Raw genomic sequence first — 24,982 nt, 5'->3', positions numbered from 1 at the left:
TCATCCATACTAAAGGACACTGAAAAGTTACAGATCAGAACTATTTGTGCAGTACCCTCAAGCAGTGCTTCAGCTGAGATAGCAGCACTCAGGGAAGTCCATAGCTTTAAAGAAAAAACAAAAACCACTAACACACAAGTGTACTTTCAGATTTTTAAACTGCTCGCCCACATAGCCTGAAAGACAAACATTGTGATTATTCTGCAATACTGTACACTAGGCTTTTGTGGACTACTCATGTAAGCTCCTCAATGCCATCTTCAAGATCCATCTCCTGTCCACAGCTGTGTTTGACCTCTACAAATTAATTCTGATGGAGCAGTTCTCTGAAATTTATACATTATTGTTAAGCTTCCATTTAGAAAATGAAAATTATAATAACAAAATGCTTTCATGAATATTCAGAATATATGGAAGAATGCTGGGATGCTCCCAGCATCCCACCCTGAGATTCACAAAGTCTAAATATTCGTGCACTGTAATGACAACATTTCCTTGCTTCACTACTGCCTCCACACCTAAAGGAACTAGTTTAAAATTTTGATATAAAACACGTGGTCAGGCTCCCATGAAACACTATGGCTTACCTGAACTTTATAGAGACTTGAAAGCAGTGTAGTGCTTCTGTGAGACCAGAAAGGCTGAAGGTACTAAAGTTTTTATAACATTAACTCTACTAATAAAATTAAGGTATGCATAAAAGTGAACTTTTTTCAATGTGCCAGAATTAAAATAATTACAAACATTTTGGATAGGTTGAAACACCACTTAACCTCACATATAAGCAAAGAAGTTCCAAGGTTTTCTCAAACTTCTTATGGAACATTATTTGAGAAACCAGAATAAACATACATTTGTCTGGAAGATAACATTTCACTGTTAAACATAAGAAGTAAGGCCATATTGAAATTAGAATTTCAAGTAAGTAAATTTGGGCTTGTTAAGAAAGCCTTCTAAAATAATTTTACAGCTTGGTTTTCAGAAGTCTGTATTTGCAGACTTTATTTCAAAACTGTACCTTTGTGCAGAGAAGCCCTGCCTTTCTTATTTGTGCTCAGTTTATTCCCAGAGAAATATGGAGGTCCATTCAGGAGTACTTCTTCTACAACAGAAACTGATCAAGTCAAATGTCAATATCCACCTTTTTTCCTTTTTCTTTTTAAGATGTCTTCCCTCACTGTGCAGATTTGGAGGCTGCTAGTATAATTCATGTGGTTACATTTCATTAATTTATATTTGTCCCTTGATGCCTTTAGCTCAGAAGTCAACTTTCAAAAACATCCTCAACTTAAAGTACTTCATTATCCCAACTACAATTTCTCCACAGTCTCAATATGCCTCCCTAAAAAACCAATATGCCAGGTTTACCATCCATTTGAAATAAACAATCTAAAATAAGGAAAAGTCAAAATACAAATATTTTGGTTTTATTCTACCAACTGATTAACAACAATCATGATAAGGAATTAGAGAGTATGATTCAGGCAGCAGTGGAAAAGAAAACATTTCTGTAATTTACTAAAAATAGCTCAAAAGAATCTTCAGTCCTGAATAGCAGATGCTTTATTCAGATTGTGCCAGCATGCTTTTGTTTTTGTAAAGAAGTATCAGAACTTTGATTTTCAGTTTCACATGTACCGTACTTGGAATATTTTGGGGGTTTTGTGGTTTGTTTTTTTTGGGGGGGGGAGGGGGCGGTGGTTGTTAAGAAAGAAAATAACTTTCAGGGCAAGTTAAAGCTGTAGAGGAAAAGCACGTGTGCATTGTCAATCCCTGGTATAGGTATCTCATTTACAAAAGGATCATGAAATAAAGGTATTTAATATTCCGTTTTGTTGCCACCAACACATAAAGCATTTTAAAAAACCACATGTTAAGCAGAAAGCCTGTTACACAAAGCTGTATGTACAGCTACAGGACAGTATTTTCATAGTTCTTTTAACTTTCAAAGCAAAAGAACTTTGTATGCTGCTGTAAGCAAATCATATATATATTTCTCCCTACAAGGAAACTTTAACATGAGTACTGCTTTAATGCACAGATATGTTTTACCAGTTACTTGGATTTCCCTATGTACTAAATTTCAATGCTGTCCCCCAGCAATGTTGGATTTCAGATAGTTTCCATACAATTAATTCACAATTAATACTTTAACAACAAAAGGTAAGAAAATACAGTCTTGTTTATGGACTTATCTACCTGCTCTAGAGGGATATAGCACAATTGCAGCCCTCATCTCCGAGAGCAGACTGGTTTTTAATTTACCATCTAACACTGTCAGTGCAACCAGTGTGACACAAAATTCAGCACTGGATGGAAGACAAACCACAGACTGGAGACCATGCCACTGCCAAATGCCACACTTAAACTTAGTTCAGGTGTGAGAAAATGCAGTTACAGCAGTATGATGTGCATCTAGACTCATAAAGAAAGCTGTGCTCCCCTTCTCAGGGCAGGGCACACTTAGACTTGACATATAAAGCTAGCATAAGATTTCAAACTGAAGCTGCATTTGAAAGCTTTGTTTTCTACACAGTTCACTTCAAAATAACTACTTTCCAAGGTCAATTTTTTAAATTCATCTTCCTAAAATTCAACATATTATGAAATATTGTTAAGCAATTAAAAAAAACCAAAAAACAGTGCAATTAATCTTTTAAAATCTGTCATGCATAAAAAAAGATAAAACATTTTCCCAAATTATCTCGCCTGAAAATACAAAATCAACTAAGTAAGAATGCTGAATGTTGCCTCAAAAACTCAAGTACAACTGACAACTTTCTTCTGAATATTTCAACTCAATCATGTACTCATACAATGAAGGGGAAATTCAACACAAAGTCTACCCTGTAGACCAGAATTGAGCTAGATAATAAAACAGAAAAATCAGAAGTACTGCATTTCTCTGCCACATAAAGCAGCTTCCAGCAGGCTGCAACAAAGTTCTAGAACATTCCTATAAAAAAGCAAAATGTGACAAGAGATATTAAGGTATTTTTAGAGATAATGTAGTCTTCAAAAAAAAGCTGAAATGAGTCTCAGGGGATATTATCAAATGGAATGTCACATAGAACATGTGTAAACTGGAGGTTCGAAGAGGTTACTGAAAGATTCCAACTGACAACACAGAAAAAGTAAAAATTGCAAGTTTTTTATTTTTTTACCAAACAGCTTTCAAAAATTTGAGGAAACAAAAGCAAAAAAGTTAAAATGGTTTTTCAGAATATTAAACTGAAAGCAAACCTACTTAAGGAACACACCCAAATTTCATTTCTTCTTACTTCCCTTTCTTCCATTTTGAATCAGTTAAAGAAAAGCCAAGGTACTTTGTCAAGTAATGGTCATTTTATAATTTGCAATTTGTAATTTGGTAATGGATCTCAACCTCAGACACAAACATCTAAGATTTATAGATTAAGATGCTTTTAAACATTAAAAAACATACCAAATATTTTAAAAAAATAATAATCAAACAGCAAAGAGTACTGAAAATATTTATATGCAAGTAGAATCTTGAACCTGCTGCTAGAGTACTCTTAGATCAAGCACTAATATCAGAACTAGAGCAGTAACAAGCCTAGAAACACTTTAGGTAATACCCAGGCTTTGAAAAACAGCTATTTATGCCAACCCAAAGGAAGGAGGGGCCAGAAGCTATTGTAACTTGTGTAGATAACCTATTGAAACAGTTCCATACACCATCTCTGTAGACACAAGGTCAGTTTAAGGAGTTCCCATTCCCTACCTAAGTTATTAATTCCTATTTATCCCTACTGATATTGATCTGCCTTCAGAACCAAACCCCAAAACACCACCACACATTCTGAAACTTTAAATTGGAGAGGAGAAAGTGGAAAACTGTTGGTCTGGGTTTGATCTCCAACCTAATTCATATGGTGCTTCAACAGTTTCCCAGAAAAAAAACCCAGGATGACACTTCTGACAAACAAGCTTCTTTTACAGTACATATGCATTGTAACACAGATTTATTCAAGTAGAGAAGATCCCCCACATTCAGAAATGGGACTTACCATACTGAAGACTACAGTTCGGCAGGATGAAGAAAATCTTATTACTAAAATAAAGTTGCCAGAGCAGAAGCAAAAGTCCTCAAAAGCTGAAATTTGTTTTCCTTCAACCAGCAGGACAGCAGAGGTTATGACCTTCAGCCATGAGATTTAAATGTATTTGAAAGCTTAACAATGAAAGAAAGTCATACTACCTATTTTTTCCCCTTTTCTGTTCAAGAAGTTACCCCCAAAAGTAACACCTTCCTTTTTTTCTTATTTATTGTAGGAAGAAAATGCTACATTTCCAGGACAAAAAAGGAAACATGTCAGTATGACTAAGCATAAGAATTGAGCTTACAGAGAACTGCAGACCCTGTGCATTCATAAGGCTCCCAGCTGCACAGTCTATCACTCCACAGGACCTCCCCATTGAAGCATCTTTGTAAATCCAAGCTGCAAGTCCATCCAGCCCAGCATCCTATGTCAAACTGCAACTATCTGTGCATGCTGTGATAAAACCACAGAACAATCTCTGAGAAACTCCTCCCACTAGATTCTTTCTCGCTTTCAGCAGCCAATACGTGGCTTCAGGGATGAATTAGAGGAAGGTACCTTCCCATTAATTTGTCTGATTTATTTTTTATCTGCTATATCTTTCATCTGTTGGTTCCTATGTAGACTGCAATCTAGCAATTGAAGGCATGCCATGTGAAATGACCCAAGGTTTAAGAGCTTTAAAAGAGACTGAGCTGACCTCAGGGAAAAAGGAAAAATTGTGCTCATTCACCACACCACAAAACTAAAAAAAAACCCTTATGTTGAAAATAAATGTAGTAAATCCCCATTGTTTATTTGAATATATATGCCACCTTTGTGTGCAAATGTAGGTCACAGAACAAACCCCCACTGTTACAAATCAGAAAGACTGTAGGCTGGGGGGATACAATAACTTTAAAAAATTTGCATAAAGTCACACACACACACACACACCTTGAACTTCCTGCTTCTTCTAAAACCCTCATGCAAGTATTAAAAGAGCTGTAACCATCAAATCTGATCCTGTAGGCAAGTCAAAAGAGAGGGGAGTGCTCAGGTATCTTCCTGAGGTATTGAGAAAACACACTTGTCTACAGGTACAGTCTTTGTTTTCCTTATTTTTGCTTTGACTAAGTTTATCTTGAAAAGGTCATTAACTTCTGTAGGCAGAAGACATTGCATGTCTTTGACTTAGTGCCACACTATCAGCATTATTACACAAGAATGATGCAAGAAATTCCACTGTTTCAATGCTCAAAAAATGTTACACCAGAAATGCCACTATATGCAACTGAATTTAAACTACACTAAGAATTATCCAATGAATTATTCAATGAGTAAGTTCCACTCAAATCAAATGGGCAGAGAGAAAAACCAGAGTGACCTACTTGACCTTTTGGGGACGGAAGGAGAAACTGTAGAACTACAGTTTATGTCAAAACTCTAAAGGAAGCTGTCGGTGCCAGCAGACATTCAACACACACATCTGTCAGGGTTATCATTATATACAACCCAGAAGAGGAGAAGAAAGGCAAGTTCAACTTTTTGAAGGTTTTTCCCTTGGGCAATTATATTAGCAACAAATTCTTAAAAATAAGATCTGTTTGCACCATGGCATGTTAAAAAATGATTTCTAGGTTATACAAAAAGAAATCAGAAGGCGATTATAATTACTAAAAAGTATAAAAAACCCAACAAAAACCAAACCAAAACAAACAAAAAACCAAGCCAACAAAAAAGCCACCACCACCAATCAAAACCAAAAAAACCCCAATAAAAATCCTCACAAACAACAAACCTGAACAAAAAACCCCACCAAAAAACCTAAACAAGTGTCCAGTTAACTTCCTCCCAAACAGTAATGTTAAAACAGAAACATTTTGTGTCCTGGAACACGTTCCTTTGGATCTCAGTAGCTCTTCCTGCTCTAGTCACTGAAGTTTCTGACAAAGAAGTCTGTAATTTCCTGCTTTGCAAAACTATCAAAACGACTGTCACTTTTTCAGCATTTAACATGCAGACAGGAACAGATTACTGTACTCAGATGGTGCTGGTGTTTTATTATCACACCGGAAATGGAACCTCAGCTATGAAGGGAAGCTGGCAGCAGAATTTAAGATAAACAAAACAAAAAATCACCTCAGATTTCTGAGGGAATCTACAATAAAAAGGCAAAGCTTAGGAAGAACATGACCACACACTGATCAAGAAAGATGCATTCTCATAATCTCTCAAACAGAAAATTCAATACACACATTAAAGTGGTATTTGTCATAACAGAGAAGCATTAAGACAAAGAAGATTACAAATGAAAGTTTAAGAAAGCTTCATAAGGACTCCTCTTGCAAAGCCAGTGAACAAAAAAGCATTTTGCTGAAGTCAGCTGCATGCTTTTGGTTTCTCTTATCTGACTAAGAAAAAGCCCTTCTCTTCTTGCACTGCAGCTTGCAAAAATTTCTATGAAAAACAGTTCTTGAGAGGCAGATATTTGAAAAACAGAAGTTAACAGTCAGGCACTGTTAAAATAGCTGAGCATGTTTGACAAAGCAATTTGATTATTACATTAAGAAAACGAAAATGGCCAGACGAAGTAAAAATACAGCAGTTTGTTTCAAAAACTAGAAGAGGAAAATGCACGTGTGACTTAGCCTTGCATCACTTTTGCACTGAATTGTTCCAAATACCATACTACACTAGTAGACTTGCCTAACAGCATAATTAAATAAACTTAAAAGTTATGATCAGCACAGAACTGAATTTTACTATATGATGTCACAGTTCAGCTCTCCTTAGATGGCTTGTTTAAGTAATAAACAATTTACTGCAAGAGAGCTGTCAAGAACACAACAGGAAGTGTTTCACTGGAGGACTTTGTTTTCCTGCACTGCAGAACACACTCACTGGGACTGTACTCTGTTACCTTTTGACTTTGCATTAAGTCCACAGCAAACTCAACATCTGCTAAAGATTCAGCTGCATGAGGTAAGCTAAAAATAGTGAAAGGTACTTGTTACCTGTAATTTATCTCAGAAGACTTTTATAGCAGTAATTTTAAAGAGTCATTTAGGAGAAAAAAAACAACCTTAGATCAGCTTTTTTTTTAAATGAAAGTTATTTTTCAGTTCATAAAATGCAGATATTTATCCTATAAACTTACTGTCTTTACACCAAAAGCAAACTAGTGTCATTCACATGCAATACATTTAGTTGAAAGTGCAAAATAAAGGAATCATCTAATTTTGGAGATGTTACTGTGTAACTACCAGCTGGATGTTCGATTTACAACTTATTTCCAGTTTCATGGTGCATTAGAAAGTAAGCTATTTATCCATATCCTATGGATATCTCTCATCCACAGCACACCATATCGTACTCTCTCTTCAGTCCAGGATCCAATAAGCAAAGAGAGGTATTCACATTTATGTAACAGCATTAATTTAAAAACAATGTTCTTACTAAGAAGAAAAAAGAACATGAAATCTAGCCCATGAATGGAAGTGTTGTCAAAAAATGTGGGAAGCAACTTATTTGAACTTTTACTTTATTCAATCAACATATCCATTGTTTTCCTCGCTTATGAAGGGCAGCAAAATATACATGTAAGAAAAGTAAGCAAAAATGTCTATGTCTAACTTAAAATATAAATGCACAAATGCCACTAGTGTCTGGTGGGGTGAGGCAGGGGGATGGGGAAAAAAATTATATCTTTGTCTGAATCTTTTTCTCATTTCATATATTCACCAGTTAGTACCATTTTAAGCAAACTGCGATATTTTAATCAATGCACATTAAAATAAGTTTCTAGTGTGAAACATTGTTAAGCTGTCATAAAATCAAAATACACTAGAGCTATTCTGGTATTAATGATGGGATCTAAGTATGTATATACTTTTCAGGACCTCCTGGGTAACAGACACTGTTAAAGAGAATTCAATAAATTTAATTAAGTTTTAGACTGAAACATAGGTGTAATAAGGAAAGAATACGCACTTAATTTTAAATCTTATGTTTGAAAGTAATCTATACAATTGTGCACCTACAAGAAAACTGTATTTGAACTAGCAAAGCATGAGCGTCTGAGCTTTCTGGTAAGAAGCCAGAATCATGAGCCCACCTCCCAAAATCTAGTACAGAACCTAACTACAGAAATATTTTGTCCCTCCTCTTCTCCCTACTTAGTACAGTGAGGAACAACAAATGGAAAACACATGAAACACCAAGAAAGGCAAACACAAAGAGGCCATAAATGATGATGCTGAAGAGGTCCAGAGTTTCAGCAAAGCCAAGCCCTGTCCCTTTTCCTTTCCACATCTCACTGGCAGACACAAATCCTTACCAACACAGACTACAAGTTTCAAGGCTGTCAGAGAAACCATCTTGTCTTACAAAAGGTCCAGCAGATTGATGGCTTTCAAGTGTCATTTCACTTCAGAACTAACCTAAAAGTTCCATGCCTAGTAACTTCACAGCACTTAATTCACGGAAATATTCTTTCTGCATTGTAGTTTTAACAGGAATTTCTGAAACTAAATGCATATCAGTGAGTTTTTACATCAATTTATTACCAGTTTCTCATGAAATCTCATGTAGTTTTGACCATCATGATGCTCTAAAATTGGAAAGGCAGTAAGTGAATACTGTGCTTTCAAGTGTGTCTTAATTTGGTTTCCAGAGCTTTTCCACTTCATTTTATTTCAGGGTTCTAAAGGAACATTGACTGAATTTTCTGTTTAAAAACCATCTCAATTTCTCTGTGCAACAAGCAAATCACCAAAACTTACTGGCTGAAATTGGTGGATTAAAGTCTGTCATCACAAACATTTAACCAAAAGCACCTCAAGAAAGATATGTATTTTGAAAAAAGCAAATTATCTTTGCATATGTTCTTATCCAAGCATTATTCTTCGAAGATTCTTAACTACCTCCAACTTCTAAGTAATTATGTAAATAACATTTAATACTGTGTATTCATTCCTTAACAAGTCAGAATAAACCACATCACTCGGAGCAAACTGGCTGATAAATGCACTCTTCTGCTTTGCTCCCACTTTCACCTTTGAAAATAAAGGGCACTATATTTCTGAAAAAGGTGTAAGTCTACTAGTGACTATTTTCCTGAATTGCTCCCTTCCCATCCCTGCCTTCACATTAAAATAGCTTCCCAATTCATATGAAAGTATCCAAGAAGCAGTTTCATTTTCTAAAAAATGTCAAGCCTCCCAAAGGCGCTTCCAAATTTAGGCTTCACATTTAAGTAGCTAAATCTGTATTTCAGCTGTATTCAAAACCAACCTTCACTTTCACCATAAACAACTCTACTTAAAGACGGCACAGTAAAGAAAAAGGAATAGAAGAGGCATTCCTTTCCGGAGGACATGTAAATCACATACCAACATTAGAAATTCAGAACTATTAAAAATTAAAAGATAAAAATTAATTCTAAAAAATTGAGTAACTAAAGTGGGGTTTCTTTTCTGTATGAACATTCAGACAGAAGCATATCAACCTAGAAAGCCACAACACAGTACAGTAAGGTTTTCAAACTCCTGTATTAAAACCCAAATACCACCAAAACGAAATCACTGAATAAGGGATATGACAGTTACTTTTGAAAAAAAGTTCACTGTAAAAATGAGACTACAATGAAAGAGAATCCAACTGGATGATATTTTAAAAAAATACAGAAAAAAAAAGCAAGAAGAATTTTCTAGTTTGAAGTTATGGTATGGTTTCTGAGAATTTTTCAAGTGCTAGCAAGTACTTAAGGCACAGGTGAGGCCCAGCTCATTTAATCCTTTTTTTATTTGATGAAGCCAAACTCATCCAGAACTGATTTCTGTAATTCTCTATATACACAGTTTTGTTGAAGTACCTTCAGGAAGTAAAAATCTAAATTGCACAGTTCAAAAGAGTATTTATCCTTGTGCTTTAGTGTTTAATTCCTTCTGAAGAAAATTCCTCACTCTTTGCATTAGACTCATTGGACCAATCTACAGATTTTAAAGTGACAATGTATTTGCCAGCAGCCATAACTGTCTTTAATCAAAATTAAATTAAAGGAAAATGGAGCGCTAATTATATTCAAGAACATTAATTCTTATTTGGAAAGATGAGATTGTCCCATCTGCCTCAAAAAAGTTTCCCTTCTAGTTTCATGAGTGTTTTTTGCATGGCGATAAGTAAAATCTCAGTCAGTTTTGTACTGGCCATACTTCCATAATCTATCAGAGGATCTAATACCAGAATCCATACAAAAAGACATAAAAAAAAAAAAAGCCTGAGCCACAGTGCTGTTTTTTTTTAAAAAACACATTTAAACATAAGAAACACAAGGACTTGAAGTGATAGTAATGGAAATCATAAAAATTTGGGAAATAAAAGCCCAAGAGTTTACTGAACCAACTTAAGAAAGGTTAAGTGATGCCACTTGTTATAGAGAAAGTATCTTTCACTCAAAGGAAATTGGTAACAGCAACTGAATCTGAATTTCCTGAGGTGCTACCAAGAAACTCATCAGCACTGATTAAGCACATTAAATCGTAAAGCAGCAACAAATTAAATAGGTGATTATCACGAAGTCTGAGCATTGTGGCAGCTGTTTGAGTTAAGAGTTCCACTTGTGATTACCCATTGTGCTATAGCTTCTCTAGAAGGACTTTCAAGCTCAGTTGAAGCAACTTGACATAGAAATAATTCTGTCCCAGAATTTGTCTGACTATTACAATTTAATAACCCGATTTAATTTTATTTACTTATCTACACCATGTAAGCTTTACTTTAAAGAAAAAAAAGTGGGGGCAAATATGTCCATACCTCTTGCAACTCTAGAAGGTGCTCCAGTTTAATGGCATTTCCATATATTCAGAGATTACAAAAGGACTCACGTAAAATCAACATATGATCAGACATCTTACAAGTTTAGCCAACGTCACTGAAACACATTTGCAATATGCTCATTTTACAGGCGAAAGAATACTATTCTGAAAGACCTTTACAAAGCAAATGCCTAAGAGAACAAAAAAAGTATTTTATATAACACACAGATAATATTTAATAAAATACTCAAAGATTAGGCAAACATTTGTGATCACTAAAGTTATCAAACTAATTTTATTTCTTACCATGAGAACTTGTACGACAGTAGTGCATCTCAAATATGGGACAGAAACTGGGAAAGCAGTCTCACTTCTTTAAGGAGGTATGAAAGTGGTTTTCAAATCAAAATGAAACCACAATAATATATACAAACCCAGAAATAAAAATTAGTTTCCAGGACACACTGGTATAACTATAGCTGGGGGAAAGTCTGCATGTGAAACAAATCATGACCTTGTGACTTACTAATGGACTGTTTATGGAAATACTTCTCTCAACAAGTTAATATTTTACTAGGTACTAGAGTGACCTGACTGTGAACCAGAAGCTGAAGACTCATGTCATCCATTTAAGTAATTGCTACATTAAAATGTCAGACAGTCTGGGACAAGCAAAGGGTGACAGAGTCCCAAGTCCATGCAAGCATCAGAAAGAAAACATGCCTTTGAAACGTTGGAACAAGACTGATTTCAGTGCAGGACCAGTGAAGAACACACTGTCACATAATCCTCTCCTGGAAAACCAAAAGACATTTGCGTAGTCAGCCTCAGATACATAACACAGACTGTATCTCTCTGAATACTCTCGACAGGAAAGGTCACTACTTTCAGAAGACACACTTCCCGTACTTATTTAGTATATCTGGGTTAAGCATTAGCCATCCAGTCATGCACCTACACAAAATTAGAAACAAGCTGCTGTATGAATATGGAACAGCAGAGTTCTAAACTCTTACTCCTTGGCTGCCCACTCACAGCTACTGAAGAACTAATGCAGTTACACAGAAAGGGTTAAGAATCCTTTAACTTTAGATTATTTTAGCAAGTGCAAATAAGTATACAGTAGCCCAACAAATCCTTATCAAAAGTCACCATGGCAAGAACTAACCACTTCCTTTGCAAGAGCCAGCTTCATCCACTCCCAGTTATAAAAACATGCCATTTATTTGAACATGGAAAGGGAGTAACAGTGCTAGACCCATATTGTCTCATTTCCTATTTCCTTTTAAGTATCAAAATGCAGGTCTTTTCACAATGAGATTCAGAAACGCAATGAGGCATATATTGGGCCTTCAGGAGATAAAGTGAAATGTCGGTTCTCTAAAATGAATTTACGGGGGGAAAAAGAGCAAGTTTTCCTCCCTCAACATGATTATAAAGAAACATGAGGAAAGACTGGACAGACAGTTAAGAAAAATGCCAAAACCCTCGCCTGATAATAACTACATTGAAAACTTTGACTGCATAATTATTTTTGGTTTCAAGCAAAAATTGGTAGTTTAAAAAATGGTAATAGCGGAAAAACTACCTCCACCAAATCAGAAATGTATTTGTCATCATGTCTGATGCACAAATATTTTGAGATCTTGAGGCAATGGTGTCTTCTTGACCAGAAATTAATTGACAATACTTAATGAAAAAAAGAGTCTGTCCCTTCCTAAGGCATCAGCTCCCATAATATGAGCTGTGCTCTCCCCACAGAGGGGAGACAGTACGCAGCTGGTCCTAAGTAGTATAACCACTTGAGCTTTCTTACAGATGACATGTCACATCTCTGAAAATGCTGCTATAGTATAAATCAGTTCTCCATGGCTTTAGCTTTGTCCCAGTCCAGTTTGCCCACTTACTAGTTGTGCAAATCAGAGCTTTAGCACTTTTAGCTCTATCATCAAAGAAACTTAGTGTAGCTGTTGTACCAGTGTTAACCAGAAAACGTAAATTTGTTCAGCAGTCTTTCCCCTCACAAACATTAATGGAAGAGACCTGAACTATTTCCCTATAAGCTGGATAAAACAAACTGAGTATTTTTTCAAAATCTTACAGCTCCTTAAGTATAGCTATTTATAGCTAAAGGTCCTAAAATGAAACAGTTACAATCTTACTTATGACCACTTCCAACATTATATCTTTTGAAACCACGTTTTAATCATGACAAACCCATGAGTTTTAGATATTTAATAAATCAGCATGTGCCAGAACACAATCAGCATAGCCTAGGCAAAAGCAACTTAAGTGTGCTAATTGAAAGACACATTTCTATGTAGAGATTCTGTTACAGCCAGGAGGTCTTGCACTTTGTAGCACATACTACAAGCAGATGTTGCACCATTTTTTTCCCCCTCAAAGTTCTACAGAGGTATGTAGTGCCTGAAGCATCAGAGACAGTCCAGCTTGCTAACTTTACAAGTCCTTGAACAAGTTTTATGTAGCTGAGTGCCACAAGGTGCAGAGAACTTACTTAGCCAGTATGAGTACAACAGGTATGGTAGCTTCATTCTGCTGCCAGCTGCTACACAGAGCTGATGAGCAGAGAAAGCACACTCTTTCCTGACACAGCCTGACAGAGTCACATGTAACTCCAAGGAGGGTGTAATGGTAAATTTATGTTTTGAACAAAACCCACAGTGATTAGTCACATACTTAGTGATAAATGCCTTGCTTTATTTCAGACTGACACCAGCATTACAAATATGATAGATACACATGAAGTGAACACTTGTTCACAAAGAATACCAATAAAGCCTATAGGGCTCCCCGTCTATTTAAGGTTTTTGCTAGAGGCTCCCTCACAGGATTAAAATCTGAGTTTTGTCTAAGTCCTAGCTATTTATGTCTCAACTACTTATTAGTTGCACATGCAAGTACATTAAATACAGTTGAAATCCTAATGCACACAGTTAAGCTGCTTCCTAGGAAGAAGTACTTTCGAAAAATTATTTGTCGAATAAGAAAAAATGAAAGACCTATTTTGATGAAGCTTCTGGAACTCTGTCTACATGATAGAAATTGGCAGATTTCCTATTAGTTGCTCTTGCTAGTTCCTCAACAGTCCACCCGGTAGGCTGAAAGGAAGCCAAAAATCTAAATATTCTGGCTGTGCTCTCCCCTGAAGTCTTGATTCCCAGGGTCTGCAAGTGGCTTGCCCTGGCACTGGACCTATATTCTCATTTGCAGTCAATTTTAAAATAAAGGAATGCAATTCATATGTAGCTGATTTCAAAATGTCAAAGCAATTTTCCTTCTCCACTTGGCTTTGCTGGGCACCCTCACTAGCAGCAGCAGAACTGTAAAGCACTGCCACAAATATGCAACTCAGAGCAGGTCAGAACAAGCAAACAGTAGAGCATACTAATTTACTGCTGAGACACCAGGGAGAATTAAATACTTCAGCACTTTTACCAGGACAAGATGGTTTACCATTGTACCTGAACATGCTGGAACTTAACCACATGCTTAAAAGACATATCTGACAGTAGCACAGTTCTGCTTACCATATGTACACTTAACTTTTCATAAAGAGCTAAATTATACTTCAAAATTTTCAATACAAATAACAATTTCAAGATCAAGTATAACTGTACTTCAAATGAGTTTAGAAAGATAAGTTTAGAACAGTAAGCAGTTTCATTTGTTTACTATCATGAATTAAGGCTTGGTTAAGGACACTCTTTTTCTGAGAAATGCCTGTTTTCACTAAGGTTTATGACCTTATTAGTAAATTGCATCCCAAAGAGCATCAGCCAAGGAAATTTACTGTCACTGCTTTATTTGGAACAGACAGTAAACATTTGAATGAGATGTCATCAAGACCTTTTTCATGGACATGTCAATAGGCAATGTTCACATCAAACCTTTCCAACACTTTTTTTTTTTTTTTCTTCAGAAAGAGAAGTCCATCTACTGTAGAAAAGAGACAGGATTTGCAGGACAGTCTAGGAGTCTGCAAACCTTGACTTCTCTTTCTTCGTGTAATAAAAAACCCCCTCGGACTGATAAATTCTTTTTGTCTAAAATAATAAGCATCTCAGGCACAGGGAACACTTCACATTTTTTTATATTACTGTTCTGGTACTTTCTAAGCCTTTTTCCTATATTTTCCATTCCTAAGAGAGTCAGCTTGGAACCACTGGTTTTGAAGTATCAGTACAAGAAAAAAAGCATTATTTTTTAGAATTGAACCCTTTTCTACCAGCAATATAGCAGAAATGAGTGACAACAGTAACCACGTTGGTCCAGAGGATACTGGTGTGCAGCATAAGCCAAATGCAAAGACCAGGCACGAATCTCCCAAGTCAAACACTTTGCCAGTCCATAACTTTCCTCACTCAGCTTGCTTAGTGTATCAGTGTATCTTGGTTTACAGTGCTGAACACATCCTTACATGAAAGCACCCACAACTTTGAAAAGATGGAAAACATCTTAGTTTAATCCAAAATATTTATTATTTTATTATGTGCCCTCTTACCACAAAAAAGGGCATTCAGTCTGCATGTTAATCTTCACAGTGAGAGAAACCAAACAAATCAAACTTTTCCATATTGGTTTGGCCCAAGGCATTTCTAAAATGACAACCCCAAGGCCACCTGCACTGCTCTCTGCCAGAGCTCTGCATGGCTTAAGGCGTCTCATTTCATGCTTTCTTGTCCACAAGGCTGGAGGGCAGGTGAAGTGGGAGCTTCTTCTCCCTCTTCATGTACTACTGGCTAAAAGCAATTGCAGAAGAATTTGCATATCTTTAAGATCTCTCTTCCATGTACCCCTGTTCTTCCTCCCCAGAGCCTTTGGGAAGGGTAAGAAACATGCAGCTGCAACTCAGAGTAAATTCTTCTCAAGGGAACAGACTCTAGATTTTAGTTAATTTTAGGAAGATGTTTAAAGAAGTGTGTAAACAAGGCTGTGTGGAGCAGAATGTACAGGTCACTAGTCCTACCCTAACCTTGGAGGTTCAAAGAGAAAGCAAGTTTTCCTGGTTACTGTGACCCTGCCAGAAACCAGGACCCACCCCTGCCAGGCAGATAGTGAAGAGCTTGGCTGCATTTACTGATTTGTTATAGAAATAGTTTCCACACCATGGAAAACCTAATAGAAACCCCAAAGCCCTCACACTTTCTACACGCTGGGGCATTTGATTTGCCTGCAGAGATCAGGAGACCCACTGTAATAAGCTTTCCTTACAAATCAATTCAGAATTTACAGTTAAAAAACCCAAAAAATCAATGTTAATTCTATCTTTACAGAAGAACCATTTGCTGGATCTATATGTAGGCATTATTGAATTATCTTTTTAAAAAGAAACTTAAGCACATTAGTACAATTTTAAGAATAACACCATCCAGCTCCATACAAATAAAAAATTAATTCTTCACGCTTCTATTTCATGTATGAGCTGTGAAAGAACTTTACCCAATTACAGAAGCCACCCCCTATAATTTATTTATATAAATAATCTAACAAAGTTATTATGCAATACAGATCCTTAATATGGAAGATCCTTTCCAAGTTTTTAAGAATACATTAACACTGTCTCAGCAAGCTTCCATGAGAATTAAAAATGCAATAATTTCTTATATTAAGCAAAGAAATCTGTAATTGTAGCCAGACTTCTGTAGAAGTATTTCCTTTAGTGAAATAACAAACAATTCAGATCTTTATTTATGGAAATATTTTAGACACTAATTATAGATCTAATGCTAAAGTTAAAAAATGTAAACAGATTGAAAAGACTATTAATATCAGACCTTGCAATTCCATGATCTAAAACCATGAAGGAAGCAAAAAAAAAAGAAAAAAAGTACTAAAATATTGATAAATGCAGAAACTGTCACTGACTACACAAGAATTTTCAAACTACACATTCTGCAACCAGAAATTAAATTACCATCATAGTTCAAAGCAATCAGAATATTGTCTTAGCCATGGTGGTAAATAAACACTAGCCTGCTAGACTGTCTTAATCTGACAAGCTCAATAAACTGTACATGAACTGCAAATTGGTTGTCACTGCAAATTTCACCACACCTTTGACAGATATTTACATTTCTATATACATCTCCAAAGGCAGAGCACTTACACACTATCCACAGAGCTTAGAAGCCTCTCTTTTAAAGATACTAAGAATTAACAAAACAGTATTGCGCAGATATTTTACTTGCTGTAGAATGGGAGGTAACACAAACAATTTGTATAAAAAAACCCAAAACTGTATCTCAATTCATTACAACAAATTAGGGTTAGGAGTTTTTTCCCCTTTCAGCATTTTCAGTATTTAGACCAAGCTCTTTCAGCATCTGAAAGGAACGGCCCTGGAGACAGAAACAAGATGGTTATACAGGACTGCAAAAATCTCAGGGTGTAAGATGGCATTTCAGAGAAATACCTACTGAAATGAAACACATATATGCAGACCTTTGAGGGTAAACTACCGGCTCCCAAAAGTACCTGCTCATCACTGGTGATAGTAAGAAATGAGTAAGAACTCATTTCAATTTGCTCAAGACGACTGGAGGCTCAAGAAGAGGATGGGGAAGAGGTCAGAAAGCAAGATGTCAGATGCGGTCAGATGTCAGTGAGGTCAAGCAGATGCAGCTCACTTCCCAGCACTCTGCTTCCACCTTCCACAGTGACCCTGGGTTAGCTACAAGGAGCTGCAGTATCAAGAGCAGGGTGAAATCTGTTGATGGGAAATACTAGGAAAGAACTGAAATTGTCCAGCATAATAATCACATTAGCAGTCATTTAACTAGCAATTAGAATACTAGGACAAGAGAGATGAGAACAGACACTATTATGCTATGTTTCCATGATTGATTTGAATAGTCTACATTTCAGGGACACAAATGAAATATATGGTAACAGTGTGAAACAAACACAGACTGACTTGAATTACAGTTTAATCTCAGAAATAGGAATACTCCATGACGTTCTAAATTTAAAGGAAGAAAAAACACTTTTTGCAAACATCTTAAAATCTTTAAGATTTCTTTAAAATCATCACATGCTGAACACTATCAATACAACTGGGCATTAATAAGCCAAAAATAGAGGGAGTGATGCCTTTATCATATTTTATTAAGACAATTTGAAAACTATTTCATCCATTTCCAGACAGAAAGCAAATAATTTCCAATTTTAAATTGCTCTTAAGTAGCAAGTAAATAGAGCTGCTGTGTTTTCAGGCCATTTTACAGGCAAAACTCATCTTCTAAAAGCCCACTAACAAACAAACAACCCCCACAAAATAAAGCAAACAAACCCCCAAAACTCAACAAAACCTCCCAAAACTACAAGCCAAGAAACTAAAAAAAAAACCCCCTTACTCCCCTCCCAAAAAAAACAAAACAAAACAAACGACACCAAAACCCCCTCAAAACTCCAAACATACCGGAAAAAAATAGTCAAGACACTTCACAGCACCAACCAGAATTCTCCAGTTGTACTTGTGTAGTGCTGTGAGACTGGAAAGCGGAAGCAACCCTGCAGGCAATACACTCTGCCTCTAGTTAAAGATAAAAAGGGAGGGTAGCAACAGAAAGCAGCTCTCCACTTAACCATGTTCTCCTAGTCACACAGAGACAAGTAATGAAGCCCTTTAAAAAGCTTTCTGTCCACTCTGCCTTAAGCAAAAGAATGAACTGTAATTCTAGAGCTTTAAGTGAGCGCAGAGCAGATAAAAAGTAAATTAAGATGACCCTCGGGGTCTCTGCAGAGAATCCTCTGAGAACACTCAGATTAGCTTTAGAAACTCAGAACTCAAACCAGATCCATCCTCTTATCACCACTTCTGCTGAAAACTAGCTTTACAAGTTTGTTTAAGAAACAGCTACATGGCAACATATAATTTGTATTTTAAACAAGCTTAAGCCAAGTTTCACCAATACTGGAAGCCAGTGAAAGCCAACAGAAGCATTCTCACATTCATTCCACCCCCAGATTCTTGCTTCTACTCCTGCCTCATGCTCCCCTGCAGCAGCATAAATCTCTGCACAGCTGCATCATTACTTTTGAAAGTGTTAGTACTCGAAAAGGTCTTGTGAAGTTCAAATCCATCATACAGAAGGAAAAACTGGTATTCAAATCTTGCGCTCTCCATGTTCGACCTTTGGGTAAGATATGACTGCACATGTCTACACACAGGTATTGCACTGAGCAGTACTTAGACTCCACTGAGTGACAGTAGAGACTGAACCTTTAGTATCACTAAATCCAATGAGACAGAAAGCTCCAGATTAGTTAGTTACAATCTATTTACTTTGCACAGGAACAAAGAAACTGCCATACCAGATCAGACCATTTAAGCAGAACCCTACGACTTGCAATAACTAAGAGTGATAAAAATCAGACATGGTAGAGGGTGACCCTCTTCCAAAAGTACTCTCAAGCCACGGAGCACAGGACAGGCAGAAAGGCAATCGTCTTTCACTGCAGTATCCGCTTAAACTGGAAGCAGAAAATTTGGTGCCTTATTTACACAGATGGTTTCAAACATCAAGCATTAGAGAGACTTGGATAAAATATAAAATTATATTTTACCTTAGCTGGGAATAGCCAAGATCAATAATAAGCTGTATTTTTTTACTTTAGCTTTCTCTATTCTGACAAGAACAGAGAAACTTAGCATTTTAGTAACAGAAAAATCTCTGGCCGTGCTGTGTGGTCATTGTAGGTACCCTCCCTCTGTTCCCACTCCATCTCCCAGTGCTCTGTTAAAAGCATTCATGTCCTCCTTTGAAAGTCAAAGGTGCTACAGAGCTGAAACTGATGAGCTTTTACTAGTACACCTGTACATATTGACAAAACTTCAGTTTAAGAGTGTGACTTTGGTGTCTCTAGCATGTGTCAAACAGCAACTGCAGAAAAATACAGTATAAGCATCTACAAGGGCTGCTTTGCAGCTGAACTATCTAGCACATGCCAAACACCTAATTTTACGATAGTCACAAAGTATGTGGTTACTGCACACAGAAGAGATGAACTGCACCATTTATTTCCTTCTGTCTTTATAAAAATATGATTTTGACAATATAAACTAATGCTGTACTACGGGAAGTAATAAGGTATCTACACCAATTTCAGACACAAACATCACTTTAAGGTCTGAATGTTTTAAGAGCATAATGTTAAGCTGACAAAGAAGGAGGTGCATTCTACCTCCATGGATTTCCCTCACACTACAAAAAACAACACTACAGTTATTACTGAATTTGCTATTTGGATCTTGTTATAAACAAAAACAATATACTGACAGTAAACATGGGATAAGAGACCTGAAGTGCTTTATCACGTTGAAGATATAATTCCTAGGAAGACAGCTCCCTTCCTCTTACAATGATATAAGAAAGCTTACACCTGCTTTTAATGAAAATATTCCCTCTACTGCCTGACAAGCAGAATTGCTTGAGACCTTAAAGAAAAAAGGTAATATTTACATCCATAATTCAACAGCAGTCAGTTTCCCTTCTCAGCTTCATTTTGAGGCTCAGGAAGGTCTTCCAGCACAAACGAAAACAGAGAATCTATTTAAAAGGAAGTAACTGTAATACCAAAGAGACTGATAGGGGGACTTCGGAGCAAGCACAGTATCTTCTAACTCATAGTAGATCCAACAGCTGCCCAGGCAAATTTAATGTGTATTACTTTTACTCACATATAAATGAGCCTCTCTCTTCCAGCTGAAACAAGTCAATATTAAAATGAGGGCAGATAAAGGTTTTAAATTTTTTAAACAGCTTCATAAAGTACTACCTGGTCTAATATTCTTTTAGTTGTAACACAGCACACAAAATTATTGAGATTACTGTAAATGAGTGTTTATAGGGTATTTCTGCAGGTCAATCATTGTTAAAGTTGTCATGTATTTTCAACTGCATTTATAATAAACTCAGAGTAGGCTCACTCAAATACTGAAAAGAAAAGCATTTGGCATTCAGTATTTTTTAAGATTTGTTAACATTCCTGGTCAAATAGCACAAAGCACTTACAAGTATTTTAACTTGTATATACACTCAATACACTGATTTACCCAAATGCAGGTACTTAAAAGTAAGCAAAACTGTCCACGTGAAAAGGAAAAAAAATCCACAGCTGCTTTGTCATTGCTGCTGTGGGACCAGCTACCAAGGACGGGCGCAGTGTTTCAGCACTGATGCGATATACATTGACCTTCCTGCACCTCTGATGTCAAGCCTAACTCCCACTTGCTATCACCATGAGACTCAACTGCTTTATGCATATTCTGATACAGCTTCTTTTTCTTCTTGAAAGCCATGAAACTTGATACAACTATATTACAATACAGAGTACATTATAATTTCATGACTTTATAAAAACAAAGATGGTGCTAAGAGTTTATAAAAAGACAAGGCACTCACTAAAATATGTACATCATTCCCCTTCCCCATAAACATTTACAATTTCCTGCTAATCCTTCTGTAAGTACAGAGCCATTTCTTATCTGCACAACCACACCACAACAAGTATTTTTACACTGTCCTAGGAACAGGCCAAAATCCATCTGAATTGCTAAGAATACATATAAACAGGACATTGGTCTATAAAACAGTTCTTATTACAGTACTCACATGGTAATTTAACCTTTAAAAAATATTCCTGAGGTTTGACTGACATAAGACACAACTGAAAAGAACACACAAGTCATAAGTCCAAACAGGAATTATATTTTTATGAGGTTTAAATGATTAGCCAAACTGTTAGGCATCACTAAAATACGTGCCTGGATGTTAAATACTAAGTTCTTAAACAACAGAGTCCACATCAGATAAAACCTTACAAGAGATGCAGGTGAAATTGTCATCTCCACATCAAAATTACATGGTCATACTGCAGTGCTTACACACACACAGAAGGAAGCCAGTAAGACCCAGTGAGTACATGTTAAAGCTGAAATGTGTCCTGAAGCATCTGAACTGCTCCACCACGGGCATAAGCTTGCTTTCCTTCTGACTACTTGCACAAATGTTAAACAGGCAAAATACTGGCAGTTCACAAGAAAATGGACTTATTGATTAATACATATATAAGGCAAATACGGGCTGCAAAAAGCAGGGCACTGATTATTACCACCGAAATTTATCACCTAGTCTAAGCCACGATAAAATCACTTTCTCCTGAACAAAAAGAGAGGAAATTATGCTTCAAAGACTTTCTCGTACTAAAAGAAATCAGTTCTGCGTTACTGCGAAGCTGCAAATTAGAATCTGACTTCGGAGAAGTCCTGTGTGTGAGGGGGTGGTGTTGTGGAAAACAAAAATAAAATAAAGTCGATTACTCCGTTTTGCAGCAAGGTGCTGGGGCAGCGCAGGTAGCGCCTGGAGAGCACCTAAGGCTGGCGCTCAGCCGCCGTCCGCAGCGCGGCCCCAGCCCCGCGGCAGCACCGCGCTCGCTCGCCCCGAGCCCCAATGGCTGCTGACACATCCGGCCCCGGCCCCGCCACCGCCCCGAGCTCACACTTCAAAGCCGTTCGGGACTCCGGCAGAAGTCAAACACAAACGTACCCCGGAGCCAGACGGGCCGCCCCCCGCGGCTCGGCTCCCGCGCAGCTCCGCACCGCTGACAGCTGCGGCCGGCGGGGCACCCCGGCCCGGCCGTGCCCCTCCCTCAGCCCCGTACCAGGTGCCCCGGGGGAAGGCGGGCGGCGGGCGAGCTCTGCTCGCCGCGCCCCAGAGCTGGGCTCCGCGGCAGCTCCCGCCGCCCCCGCATCCGCTACCGGCCCGCGGCCAGCGGGGAACGGGGCGCAAGAGCCCGCCCCGAGCCCCGTCCGCGGGAGCAGCCCCGACTCCGCCGCTGTCACGCAGCGCCCGCCCGGACCGACCCTTGCCCGCCCCTCCAGCCGTCGGCGCCCCTCACCTCGCGGCGGGGGACGGCTCCATCCTCCGCTCGGCGGCGGGGTCCGTCCCCGCCGGGCTCCCCGCCGGCAGCGGCTCCAGGAGCTCGGCGCAGCGGCTGGGGGAGGCAGCCGGGCTGGCGGGGCTGGAGCGCGGTGGCTCGGGCAGGTAGTGGAGCAGCAACGTCTCGGGGGGCTCCGGCGAGGAGGAAGAGGAGGAGGCGGCCGGGGCGGCGGCGAGGAAGAGGGGCGCCTCCGGCAGCCGGTCCAGCTCCACACTCCGCACTTTGCGCAGCTGCTTCCGTCTCCAGTCAGAGCGCTGTTCCCGGCAGCCGCCGCCGCCCGCCTCCCGCAAGAGCCCCCCGCCGCTCCCGGCGACGCTCCCCGCCACCGCGCCGCCCTTCAGGCTTCCGCAGGCGGCGGCGGCGGCCGCCTCCGCGCCGCCGCCCGAGGATAATCCCGATGACGAGGCGCGATCCCCCGCCGCCGCCGCCATTTTCTCTGTCGGGTCACATCGGGCTCCCGAGCACCGGGGGCCGCCGGCGGACAGCGCGCTGCGCAAACGGCGCCGCCTGCGCAAACGGCGTAGGGCGGGGGCGGACGGCGGGCGCGGATTGGCGGCAGCGGGCGCCGGGGGCGGGGCCGCGCCCGTAGGTGCCGCGGGGCCGCGCCCCGCCCGCCCCCGCGCAGGTGTCGGGACTGTGAGGGAGCCGGGCGGGAGCAGCGCCGGGTGCTGTCGCAGCTGCTCCGCGGGGCAGGGGCTAGTACCGGAGCCGGAGCCGGAGCCGCAGCCGCAGCCGGACGGGGTCTGTCCCTGTGGCCGAGCGGAGCCCGGGCCGGTGGAGGCGCCAAGCGGGGAGCGCGGCCCCGCCCCCACGCGGCCCTCCCCATGTGCGGGAGAGCGGCGGAGGCGCCTGTGGCCCCGGGGTGGGGTAAGGCACGGCAGGCCGGCCGCGCTGGGCTCCCCGGTGCGAGGCGCGGAGAAACTTTTCCGGATCTCGGAGCGCTCCCAGCTCGCACCCCCGTAACCTGAGCCTCTCCTCTCCCCAGCATTTCCCTGGCAGCCGGCGAGGGGCCAGGAGGAGTGGAGCGCCCGCGGTGCCTCGCTGCGTGCAGCCGAGAAATCGCTTCTCCGGTGTGCCCCAGCTCACCTGGTCGTTCCTCTCTGGAGTTAGTAGCAAATTAAATGCGCATTCTCGCACGTAGCCTCCGCGCGTCCTTCGGGCTGCGCTCAGTTGGCCGGCGCCGCTCCCCTCGTCCTCAGGTAGCTCTCCATGTCTGTAAACGACGGAGAAGTGTTAATGTCTTGCCGGAGCACAGCCGGCTCCATGTGTGCGCAGGAATGCACATGTAGATGAGATTATACCCTGCCACGCACACCTACCGCTGCGGCTGTTTCCTGAGAGACTGCGAGAGAGAAGAAAGGCAGGAGACATCACATGACCAGAACCTTGGGGAGGTTCAAGTAAATTTTCTGCTTGGGATTTTCATTCGACCACATTGGGGTGGTTTTGCTTTATTGATCTGAGATGAGAAAAGGAAAAACTGAATACTGCTATGCATACAAGTCTGTTTCCAGGACAGTATATGATATTTAAATACAGTAGAAGTCATACAGTTCAAAGCACTTCAGCTGGATATTTCAGGCTTATTTCTCAGAATTTGTGAGAGAATTTGAGGTATCCAAGTGTAACATTAACTAAGCTTCTCAACAATGATTATTCGAATGGTCAGTTTGCTGGGATCAGTGATTTGATCTGAAGCACTAGTAGAGTGAGAATTACCTTCTAACAGAAGCAGATTATTTTTTGCCTTACGTATATGATCAGAGGCTGATCAAATGTAGGGTCTTTGCTGGAGGATGTGATGAGCAGATAGGAAGAGGTTTTTACCTCTAAACAAAAGCCTGAGGACACTCTTTGTACTCTATATACCTGCAGAATAGTATCAGTAGGCCTTGAGGTCACACTAAGTGAATTATTTAGGTCATCTGTCAAGATGCCACAACCACTACACCAGTCTTGTGCAGGTTTTTCAGTGAAGGATGCTGTGAGAAAGTTGCATTTATTGCCATCTTGCAAGTATGGTTTCTTTGGGATGAGCAGATCACTTAATATTCTCTTGTACAACTCAGATGTAAATTAATTCTGAGTTTCATAAAGGTAGCATTTGTCACTTAACTAAAGTCTCTGCTATAAATTAGAGAGTTTCCTGGAAGATTC

General features: G+C 39.5%; 1 protein-coding gene across 3 annotated transcripts in view; it reads right to left on the bottom strand.

The window, feature by feature from the left end:
* Window positions 1-24,115, bottom strand: part of MAP3K1 (mitogen-activated protein kinase kinase kinase 1) — a 58,729-nt gene extending 34,614 nt beyond the window's left edge. Inside the window, exon 1 of one of the 3 annotated variants that reach the window (XM_015653539.3) lies at window positions 23,912-24,115. Coding sequence is in view for 1 of the 3 variants with exons in the window: in XM_015653538.3 (XP_015509024.1) it covers window positions 4,369-4,391 (23 nt within the window). In the remaining 2 variants the exon portion in view is untranslated. Of the gene's footprint in view, window positions 1-4,368; window positions 4,466-11,167; window positions 11,310-23,911 lie in introns of those variants that run through there. The other 2 variants (XM_015653540.3, XM_015653538.3) reach the window with 2 other exon arrangements.
* Between the last annotated feature and the right edge of the window lie 867 nt (window positions 24,116-24,982).

The sequence above is a fragment of the Parus major genome, chromosome Z (assembly GCF_001522545.3).
Source record: "Parus major isolate Abel chromosome Z, Parus_major1.1, whole genome shotgun sequence".
Classification (NCBI taxonomy): Eukaryota; Metazoa; Chordata; class Aves; order Passeriformes; family Paridae; genus Parus; species Parus major.
This window is presented reverse-complemented; position numbering and strand designations above follow the sequence as displayed.